Source organism: Homarus americanus, unplaced genomic scaffold (genome assembly GCF_018991925.1).
Source record: "Homarus americanus isolate GMGI-L3 unplaced genomic scaffold, GMGI_Hamer_2.0 scaffold39541, whole genome shotgun sequence".
Classification (NCBI taxonomy): domain Eukaryota; kingdom Metazoa; phylum Arthropoda; class Malacostraca; order Decapoda; family Nephropidae; genus Homarus; species Homarus americanus.
In genome coordinates, this window is record NW_024748840.1 from 58,836 (window position 1) to 70,372 (window position 11,537).

Consider the following 11,537-nt stretch of genomic DNA (forward strand, 5'->3'; position numbering starts at 1 on the left):
ATAACAGAGGTTGTGGAGAAACACGGGGTTATAACAATAACAGTGGAGAAACTCGGGGTTATAACAGAGGTTGTGGAGAAACTCGGGGTTATAACAGAGGTTGTGGAGAAACTCGGGGTTATAACAGAGGTTGTGGAGAAACTCGGGGTTAACAGATAACAGAGGTTGTGGAGTTAAACACGGGGTTATAACAGAGGTTGTGGAGAAAATCGGGGTTATAACAGAGGTTGTGGAGAAACTCGGGGTTATAACAGAGGTTGTGGAGAAACTCGGGGTTATAACAGAGGTTGTGGAGAAACTCGGGGTTATAACAGAGGTTGTGGAGAAACTCGGGGTTATAACAGAGGTTGTGGAGAAACTCGGGGTTATAACAGAGGTTGTGGCCAAGGTGTTGTGCTGGGCTGCCACTGACTTCCTGAAAGACAGAAATATTCAGATAGTTGTATGTTTACTTCCTTACTTAAGACACCATTGTTATCGTTACGTGATGAATTATTTTACCATTGTTATCGTTACGTGATGAATTATTTTACCATTGTTATCGTTACGTGATGAATTATTTTACCATTGTTATCGTTACGTGATGAATTATTTTACCATTGTTATCGTTACGTGATGAATTATTTTACCATTGTTATCGTTACGTGATGAATTATTTTGTTAATCATAATCTACTGTGACTTAATATACTAACAAAATATAAACTTTTAATGTAGGTTGAAGTTAGTATTTCATAGTTACTGAAGTGTAGACATATTAACTGAGGAATTATTTCTTGATTTAATCGTTATTAATGTCAGTAATTAAAATAAGGTAAAGAATATTTCCTTGTCTCAGTGTGTTAATGTGACTGGGGTAAGTCTCTGCCGTCTTGTCATTTGTTATGTTCACACTATAATGTTCTTACTTTCCTCTACTACACAATATTACATTAGTTAATTATCCTCACCTTTAACGTCCATATCCATAACCACCGCCGTAACCACCATATCCACGACCACCATAGCCGTATCCACCTCCATATCCATATCCGCCTCCATAGCCACCATATCCTCCACCATAGCCTCCATAGCCACCATAGCCAGGGTCGGGCATGGGGCTGGCCATGGCAGCGGCCACAAGGAGGAAGACGGACAACACAACGATCACCTGAAACACAACATGATGTTACACCTGTGTTGCTTCATTAACAGTCTACACAACATTATGGTAACTATCGTGTACAAGTTGCCAGAAGATGTGACGAAACCTCCTTATTATGTCCTGAAATATATTGAAGGCTCAAGTGACATTCATATAAGCAATTTTTCTCTTTGAGGACTTTAGGATTTTTATTTACATTTACTCTAACATAAATATTCATACTCTAATACAAATTATATGAGTAAATCCTGGATAGTTATATAACCTGTAGCAACTCACAGCCTTAAACATGGTGATGAAGCCTCGGGGACGACTGACTGGCCGGAGTCTGGACCAGCCTTTATACTGTGTACCCGCCCCAACAATGGCGATAATTTGGCAACACCGAGGAACAAAACTCCTGGATTAAACAAGACAAAAATTTCCCTCTCTTACCTTAACCTTGAGACAACGGGAATACCGACGCGAGTAAAAAAATATGAATAGCAAAAATATATAACAAAAATGAATATATTTTAAAGTTAAAAACTCCTGAACACTAAGCAATGATCACCTGGTATTTGTCCAACAACAACACAACTAAATAAAGAAGTTAATGTTTATTTACATGTTTCCTTATTATCTTTACAATTATCAATAATTTCCGCTGACAGACAATTGACCTAAATCTTGACAAGTACAGTACGTGTATTTTTCTGCTTGGTATAGATATATTGTTTACCTGTATGATAAGTGTTAATTGATGAAGGTAAGACAATATTCCGGAGTTGGAGGGACCTGACACCTTATACTGAACCTCCATTGGTACCTGCTACCTTATACTGAACCTCCATTGGTACCTGACACTATTCTGAGCCTCCATTGGTACCTGACACCTTATACTGAACCCCATTGGTACCTGGCACTTTATAATGAACCTCCATTGGTACCTGACACTATATACTGAACCACCATTGGTACCTGACACTTTATACTGAACCCACATTGGTACCTGACACTATTCTGAGCCTCCATTGGTACCTGACACCTTATACTGAACCCCATTGGTACCTGGCACTTTATAATGAACCCCCATTGGTTACCTGACCTACACCCTGTAACCTGACCCTACCTGTAACTGACTGATACACACAGACTTCGATATGACTGTTCACATGTCCACCAAGGCTGAATCTTGACCCCAGAGTCTAGGAAGCCATAGAGAGTATTTATATAGCTCAGTGGCGGTCATATTGGAAGACCTTGGAAGTTTTCTCAGTGACGGTCATATTGGAAGACCTTGGAAGTTTTCGAGTGATTTTATAAGTCAGTGACGGTCATATTGGAAGAACTTGACAGCGTAGAGTGACTTGATAGGTCAGTGAGAGTGATATTGGAAGACCTTGGCTAGAGTTTATACTTATTGAAATACGAACACAAGAAAAGACACGCATTAGCACAGATGGCAACGAGCAGGTTTACGTTCCAAAGATCCTAATTACCAAACCTTACCAACAACAGTGTCAGAGATATCCAGGGGTAAGAAACACAACCTCGAGATATTGAACAATGTGTAATATACTGAGGCTTATGACGACGTATGATAGAACTTTACCATAAGTTTTTTTAGTTAAGTATTCCTTAATGTTGTGTCTCTATGGGGAAAAAGATTACTTGGTATTAATCGGGTTTTTTTAGAAATGTGTCTCATCTACAGCGTTCTCTCTCTCTCTCTCTCTCTCTCTCTGAGCTTCACTGCCTCCTGATATATGCTTCATTATAAGTTATATACTATAACCTTTATATATCTCCTATATTTAAACTCTTTTTTTTTAATACTTTAGATAAAGTTAAAACTCTTCGTAGTATAAAATTTCATATATTCTTCTTTATATCATTAATAAATTATCTATTTTAAAAATAAAACAGTGTTATTTACAATACTCTCGTTGAAGTAAAATAAACAAAGACTTTATTCTTTTATTTTTTATTATTTCATATAAAAATATTTCAGAATTTCTTTCAAGAAGTAAATGAAGATAAATGATACAGAAGGAGAAATAAAATAAAATAGTAGAAATAAGAGAAATGGTAGTCAATTATTTGTGTTTGTTCACCGCTGTTGTTCTGAAAAGATAAACACCCAGTTAGTTTAGACTTTTCAACTGATTAAGAACTTTACTGATGATTTAATTTATGACCTGTTGTGACGTGAACCTTAACGAGTAAGGTTAAAAGTATGTGTAACTCTTGTTATATATATGTCATGAATTAGTTGTTATTAGTTATAAAGAAGGAACTGGTTTATGATAACAGTTGTGTTATCATTGTTATATTGATCACTTGTTATCTTGTTTTCTTCACACTAAAATAATCTTCCTACTCGCCTTTATAGCGATATATTACATTAGTTAATCAATCTTGCCTTAACGTCCATATCCATAACCGCCTCCATAGCCACCATATCCACGACCGCCATAGCCGTATCCACCGCCATGGCCATATCCTCCATAGCCATATCCACCTCCACGGCCACCATATCCACCATATCCACCATATCCTCCTCCATATCCACCATAGCCACCATAGCCGGGGTCGGGCATGGGGCTGGCCATGGCAGCGGCCACAAGGAGGAAGACGGACAACACAACGATCACCTGAAACACAACATGATGCTACACCTGTGTTGCTTCATTAACAGACTACACAACAGTATTAGAAATATGAAGTTCAGAGTTAAGTTTCGTATTTTAACTTAAATTTAGGTCATTTGAGATAAGTGTAGATAGTAATAAAGTGGTACTGTTTCTCACAGCCTTAAACATGGTGATGAAGCCTCGGGTACGACTGACTGGAGGCAGGTGGACCAGCCTTTATATACCCGCCTCAACAATGGAGACATTTGGCAACACGAGAAAAATAATCGTAAAGTCAATAAAATATTTTCCTTTCTTTCTTTGAACTCGAGACACCGAAAGACAAAAACAAGATTGAAAAATAAACTCATTAACGAAACATTGATTAAAATAGCATAAAAAACAGAATTATATAACAGCAAAAAAACGAAAAATATCTGAATCGTGTGAGAATAAATTAATATCCAGATGAACACCTGTGGTTAATTTACCTTATCTATCCTTCCTATTGTATCAAAAGCCGAGCAAATTCTCCATGGCCCAACCTGACGAAACTTTACAATACAGTATACTTTTATTGACCTAAAATAATTGTATTGTAAACTAATTTGAATAAGATGGTTGTTGAGAAGAAAGATTTTTTTTACAAGGTTCACTTTCGATCTCAACTCTCAGATCTGTACTTGAACCTTTGTAGAATCATCCTGCGTAATTTAGTATTACGGAGGTGATGAGTGAGTGGAACAACTACCATATGTTTCCAGGAAGGTAGAAGGTAGTAGGTAGAAGGCAGCTACCAAACAGGGAGGTACTACCGCCTGGGAAGATATTGGAAGCATAATGTGTTGTCTAATGGTAGACCCTACTGCTATATGGCATCACGAAAATTGTGACCAAGTCCCAGGTTGCTGATCTGACTTTCTGCCTCATTTACACACAATTGCAGGGTCTCAATTGTTTCTCTTACTATTGACAACACAACATACATATATTGTTTCTCACTATTGATCCTTTTTTTTCATTTCTGAATTCATTTTTGCATTTATTTTTTTCCTCGCTCCTCCAGGCCCTATTGTGGGCTGGTGACCTGTGCCTGGGTGGGCTGAACCCGTAAAAAATATAATGGTGACCATTAGAGTGTGTTGTGTTCATACTGGTGACCATTAGTGTGTGTGTGTGTGTGTGTGTGTGTGTTGAGTCACCATCAGTCACTGAGACCTACACCATAGGTACAATTCAGACATATTGATAGTGAATTATGTTACACTTCCTTTTCTCTATTTTGTTAACTCCGTCAGGTTGAATGTCTTATGTAGAAATAAAGTATTCAAGTTTTATTCATCCAGTGTTAACAATGTTGTCGAAGTTAACAATCCTCTGTGCACGACGAAACATACATGACTTAACAATGTAACCCATCTTTAATAATCCCTTGTTTACCATATAATTAACAAGTGATAATAATATAGTTTTACGTAAACAACTATGTTTATGACATAAGATAACATGCAGACAACTTATTGAGTCTTTGTAACTTACTCGTCAACAATCCTCTATACCAGTGGTTCTCAACCTTGTTTGCCCCATGCACCCCTTTCACCATATGTCAGAATGTCATTCCCCCTCCTTTCCAAGATTGTCTGCCTCAAAATGTGCATTCCAAATAATATGCATATAATACTGAAAAACCTTTATTTTTTCCATATTAGTACATATACATTTACAATTTTACATGGATTATTTTTATAGTGGAGTCTTACAAATTAAATGCCAATTGAAAATGTTGATGGATTTATAAAACTTGAACAAAAGTAAAATAGTTTTTTTATATTTGTAATGAATTACTTAACAGACCAAACTGAAGCATAATGCAATAAACAAAAGTTCAATAGAATACCAGGATATTGTAAATTTGTAATTAATTTTATTCAGATGAAGATTACAGTCAATGAGAAACCTGTGAATGTTTTTTCTTCGCCAATTCTGGGATACGCGGAGGAGTGCTTGAAAGGGCACAACGCAGGTCATTTTCTACCTCTAATCTACTACGTTGCTTCGTTTTAATTTGCAACAGAGTTGAAAAGCCTGACTCACAAAGATATGTCGACACAAACGGAAGCAATGCACGGATAGCTCTTTCTGCCACTTTTGGGTAGGAATCGCACATCAAGGGCCAAAATTCTGTGATTGATTTCTCATCGAACATATCTCTTGCTCCCGAATCAGTTTTCCCCCCCTGAAAACCTGAATTCCCCCCTGGTCCTGGTTGAGAACCACTGCTCTATACACTTCGCCGTTTAGTTACCTCAACGTGAATCATTATAGTTTTACTAATATTTCGGATTACCTGAAGAATCTCCACCCCAGCTTATCTCACCTAAAGATTAATCACCCTAAAGCTTACCTAACCTACCTTATCCTAAACTACCTTAACCTAAATAATGTTAGGGTGGTTAATCTTTAGGTGAAATAAGCTGGGGTGGAGATTCTTCAGGTGATCTAATATTTCACTTCACCTGATCCACTGAGTTATAATGCTTCTTGGGTATTATAGGTCTTATTAATTTATTACATCACTACGCTTCAATAACCAAGGTGTTTAAAATGCGTATTGTAAGTCGGTAAATATACTAATTAACAACAATTTAAGTCTTAAGAGAACGTAATGTAAGAATTCTTTATCCATTTGGTCTATGACTGATTGTAGCATTGACTCTAATCAAGCATAATGTTCTAATCCCGAGCCTTGGGAGTGAGTTGATGTCTTCCAATCACATCATTACCTATACAACTAAGGAACTAGATAAATCCCAGTTATAGATACTATAATTAGGATTTATGTAGTCCTGATTATATTACTGCATAAAATGTCTTATATTCTTAGTAACCAAGTACCTTATGAACCCACAGTTAAGAAATTAAACGAAAAAATAAAGGTTGTCTCCACCACATAGTTTACTACTTAAGACCATAGAAAGAAAACACTCATTATTTTAGGATTTTTTTTATTATGTGTAAAAATAATTAATATTTTTTAACATGGGTAAATGTGGAAGAAACTTGAGAAATGTGAGATAATATCGTGAGAATAAATTTAACATTATTATCCGGATGTTGATACTGCCAATGTTGACCTGAAAAATAAACATTTATTAGCGTCTATAATTCTCATTATTTTAATTACAATAATATACATTAATTATATTAACTCTAAGAAGTTATTCATAAAGATGTGCGATACACAGTGTAATAACTAAATTCTCTTTAAGTCTCTTCAAGTAAATTCTCCCGCATGTAAGAAACTATTAACTCTGGCGTGAAGAAAGGGAATTTAAATATTATTTCAGAAATCTCCATTATTTGGTTGAAAGGAAGGCAGTGTGGTAACGGTGTCAGTGTTAAGGTGGCGAAGATAAGTCTCTTTCCCGCCTCACCACTTGTTATGTTCACAATAAGTGTTCATCTTACTCGCCTCTACTACACAATATTACATTACTTAACCTAACCTCACCTTTAACGCCCATATCCATAACCACCGCCGTAGCCACCATAGCCGTATCCTCCACCATGACCGTATCCTCCATAGCCACCATATCCACCTCCACGGCCACCATAACCACCATATCCTCCACCATATCCGCCACCATGTCCTCCACCATATCCTCCACCATGGCCACCATAGCCAGGGTCGGGCATGGGGCTGGCCATGGCAGCGGCCACAAGGAGGAAGACGGACAACACAACGATCACCTGAAACACAACATGATGCTACACCTGTGTTGCTTCATTAACAGTCTACACAACATTATGGTCTTAAACCTTACAACAGGAAACTTTAATTAAGCTCAAGCTTCAATGTTTAATATTACAAATGTTTTTTATCCAATAAGATTTTGATCCGGTAGAGAATTTCTAACTAAACCTAATTTGAATTTCAAATCCAGTAAACTTTTTCTAAGAACATGAAATATAAATAGATATGTATATTAGAGAGACTTGGCCGGGTGGTCAGTCCATGATGTATCTCAGCAACACATAATAAAACTCACAGTCTTAATCATCTTGTTGAAGCTCCGGGTGAGACTGAGTGTACCCCGCCAGGTTCCTCCTATATATACCCGCCTCAACAATGGCGACGTCTGACACCTCGCCGGAAACCAAATCATTCACAATATCAACAAACAATTTCCTTCCTGACCTTCACCTGGGACGCAGAGAAACAATATCGTGAAGCAGAACAAAAGCTTACCTGAGAAATACTTTAAAGAATAGATCAAGAACTACAGCTATAATGCTTAAGAGTGGAGAGACTAAAGTTAATTTGAACGTAACGAGAAGAAAGTTAAAATAATGTTTAATATCAACATAAGAAATAGAGAAACAACTTGATACACATTTACGTCAATATATCTAATATGAATTAATATCCTGAGGTGTTGAAACGTTCTCTGGTGTTGATAATATTGCCATGATCTTTAAGTGTTGGTCAGAACGCGACAACAAACTTTTATATATTTATTTGGTGAAGTTTGTACATATTTTTTTAGGAATGTATTAATACATTTTCTCAGACACGTTATACTTTTTTTCCAGCCTACGACGACATTTTTTTCTAGAGGAAAGAAATACTGAACCGTATATTGTATTAATAAAATACCTGAGCATTTGTGCTTTCGAGTTTCTTAAGCTGAAATTATATTTTTATAAAATAATCCCGGTGGTATTTTATCATTCACAAATGTCTAGTGTCGAGAATGACTCACTTTGTTCATTACTGAGGAACAAGAACACTATGTCACCTGTTTATGTTGATCATTTAGAACAGCGAAGGTATATTAAGTTCTATTACTAATTGTCATAATATTTTAAACCTTTACAACTTACTAATGTTTGTTAACACCCATGACTGACGTATGACCATGAAAAGTTTATCTAATCATCATAAATGTTTAATTTATGGTTTTTAGATCATAATATTGAACTGTGAAGATCATGGCTAAGTGGAGAGGGAACTGATCTTCAGTACAAATTTAAAGTTCCCAAATTCGAACCCCAGGCCAAGGCAGTAATTCCAGAACGAATGAATTGACCACTCTCCCTCACCTCATTATACTCTCTCTAATTCCCACTGAGAATTACTATCTTATCCCACAAAGAATAAACAAAGCAAAATACTCAAAGAACATTATTATGGTTGGAAGTCTGAATCATACGTAAGTCTTAAGCAGATGTATAATTCACTCTCCATCACGTTAAATGTTTTGGTAATAATTTAAATGTGAGAGAAAACAGTGAAGGATAGATAGATTAAACCAGACACAGTAATAAGGAGTAAGTTTAGACAAGAGAAATGAACATATCCGCCCTGACAAGTTTGTAATTGAGTTCATCTGACAAAGAACTTACCATCAGTATTAGGTAATGTTTCACTTAGTCTGGAGTACAACCGACCCAGACAACAATCACCTCGACTTCTTGTTTACCAATCATTTGTTTACCATCACTGTCTAGTAAATAACTTGTTTACTTTCACTGTCTATATTTATTGTTTATTTCTGTTGTTTATATACAAACTAAATCATTGATAACTTGTTTGACGATGTTATTGAGTAATATCTCTCTAGTAGAATGACTCGTGGTGAGAACACACTTTGGTGCTTCCCGTCATGTCGTCTCACTTCATAAAGAATCGATAAAGTGCTTATGTTTGGTCCATATTATATTGTAAAGTTATTAAGAGTTGTTTAGGAATTATATCTGATTAATCAAGCCATTATTATTATTATTATTGTTTAGTACGCTGTTCACTTTATGGATTACCTTTATATTAGGTACCAGGCTATTTCACCTTAATTTAAGTCACCCCAACTTATCATACTTGAAGATTAATGAACCCAATATTAATGTAACCTAAACTAACTTAACCCAAGCTTATCTAACTTAACTTTAACTTAAGTAATCCCCGTGTAGCGTTAGGGTGATTAATCTTCAGGTGAAATGAGCTTGAGTGTCTTGTCTTCAGGTAATCCGAGTCTGCATTTTTTGTCAGGGCTTTGAGTCTCTCCCCCAAAAAAACCTTTTAAGTGAAAATACTCATGAATTCTCTCTCTCTCTCTCTCTCTCTCTCTCTCTCTCTTGGTTTTACATCTATTTCTCGTATTATCATTAACAAGTCAGATACATGAATGAGTTACACCATAAAGCTTGTTGAGTATTGTACAAAGTATCTCCTCACTAACACCCTACTGAGGAACTATTCTACAAGTTATAAGTCACCATACTTGTTGAAGTCACCATACTTGTTGAGATCACTATATTTGCTTAATTCGTTATATATATTGATTCTCCATATATGTTGAGGTCACTATTATTTTTGAGTCACCATATTTGTTGAGGTCACTATATTTATTGAGGTCACCATATTTGTTTAGGTCACTATATGTACTGAGGTCACCATACGTATTGAGGTCACCATAGTTGTTGATATCATCATATTTGTTAAAGTCACCAAACCTAACCTAATGGAATATACTGTATACCAGTGACTCCCATAACACATTAATACACATATATATTCTGGTTCATTATTATAAAACAACCTTTTTTATTTATATTTATTTCATATAAAAGTCTTGAACTATATTACATGGGTCAATAAAGAACTTGACGAAAGAGACGAAGAAATTGAGACAATATCGTTGGAATAATAAAGATTAATGTGTTTATTTTTCCAAGATTATCGTTGTTCTTCTGAAAAAAAAAGTAACAATCATTAAATCGGTTTATTTTTGTATATATTAAAAATTCTTAAATTTAATAAACTAAAATATAGATAAATATATTAATTCTAAGGTTTAATAAAAACATTTTTGTGTTTATGGTCAAGTTTGTCAATGTTATGTAATGAACTGAAGAGATTTGTTACTTTCATATATCAATAATCTTATAAAAGTCTTATTTAGTTTGAGTTGTGATTATTTTTTCCTTCCTCGTTGTATGAAGGTGATGCTAAAAATTATAGTAATGATTATTATCCTCACCTTTAACGCCCATATCCATAACCACCGCCGTAGCCACCATAGCCGTATCCTCCACCATGACCGTATCCTCCATAGCCACCATATCCACCTCCACGGCCACCATAACCACCATATCCTCCACCATATCCGCCACCATGTCCTCCACCATATCCTCCACCATGGCCACCATAGCCAGGGTCGGGCATGGGGCTGGCCATGGCAGCGGCCACAAGGAGGAAGACGGACAACACAACGATCACCTGAAACACAACATGATGCTACACCTGTGTTGCTTCATTAACAGTCAACACAACATTATGGTCTTAAACCTTACAACAGGTAACTTTAATTAAGCTCAAGTTTCAATGTTTAATATTACAAATGTTTTTTACCCATGATAAGCTACACCTGTGTTGCTTCATTAACAGTCAACACAACATTATGGTCTTAAACCTTACAACAGGTAACTTTAATTAAGCTCAAGTTTTAAATGTTTAATATTACAAATGTTTTTTACCAATAAGATTTTGATCCGTTAGAGAATTTCTAACTAAACCTAAGTAGAATTTAAAATCCAGTAAACTTTTTCTAAGAACATGAAATATAAATAGATATGTATATTAGAGAGACTTGGCCGGGTGGTCAGTCCATGATGTATCTCAGCAACACATAATAAAACTCACAGTCTTAATCATCTTGTTGAAGCTCCGGGTGAGACTGAGTGTACCCCGCCAGGTTCCTCCTATATATACCCGCCTCA

The 11,537-nt window shown here is 35.9% G+C and overlaps 3 protein-coding genes across 4 annotated transcripts; all 3 read right to left on the bottom strand.

Moving 5' to 3' along the window:
• Window positions 1–951: 951 nt before the first annotated feature.
• LOC121880437 (neuropeptide-like protein 31) lies at window positions 952–2,187 on the bottom strand. Its single transcript, XM_042387624.1, has 2 exons — window positions 2,104–2,187; window positions 952–1,149 (listed from the first exon to the last, which is right to left on the bottom strand). Exons 1-2 carry the CDS (start codon window positions 2,185–2,187, stop codon window positions 952–954), a joined length of 282 nt encoding a protein of 93 aa, XP_042243558.1.
• A 1,360-nt stretch (window positions 2,188–3,547) lies between these two features.
• Window positions 3,548–3,965, bottom strand: LOC121880450 (keratin-associated protein 19-2-like). The gene is made up of 2 exons (XM_042387640.1): window positions 3,936–3,965; window positions 3,548–3,779 (listed from the first exon to the last, which is right to left on the bottom strand). The coding sequence occupies exons 1-2, from the start codon at window positions 3,945–3,947 to the stop codon at window positions 3,549–3,551; spliced, it is 243 nt and encodes an 80-aa protein (XP_042243574.1). The 5' UTR covers window positions 3,948–3,965; the 3' UTR covers window position 3,548.
• Window positions 3,966–6,746: 2,781 nt separating this feature from the next.
• LOC121880444 (neuropeptide-like protein 31) lies at window positions 6,747–11,537 on the bottom strand. 2 transcript variants are annotated; one of them, XM_042387634.1, is made up of 3 exons: window positions 11,461–11,537; window positions 10,799–11,037; window positions 6,747–6,892 (listed from the first exon to the last, which is right to left on the bottom strand). In XM_042387634.1, exons 1-2 carry the CDS (start codon window positions 11,470–11,472, stop codon window positions 10,801–10,803), a joined length of 249 nt encoding a protein of 82 aa, XP_042243568.1. In that variant the 5' UTR covers window positions 11,473–11,537; the 3' UTR covers window positions 6,747–6,892; window positions 10,799–10,800. The 2 variants fall into 2 exon arrangements, with proteins under 2 accessions (XP_042243568.1, XP_042243567.1); XM_042387633.1 differs by lacking the exons at window positions 10,799–11,037; window positions 11,461–11,537 and adding exons at window positions 7,270–7,508; window positions 7,808–7,884.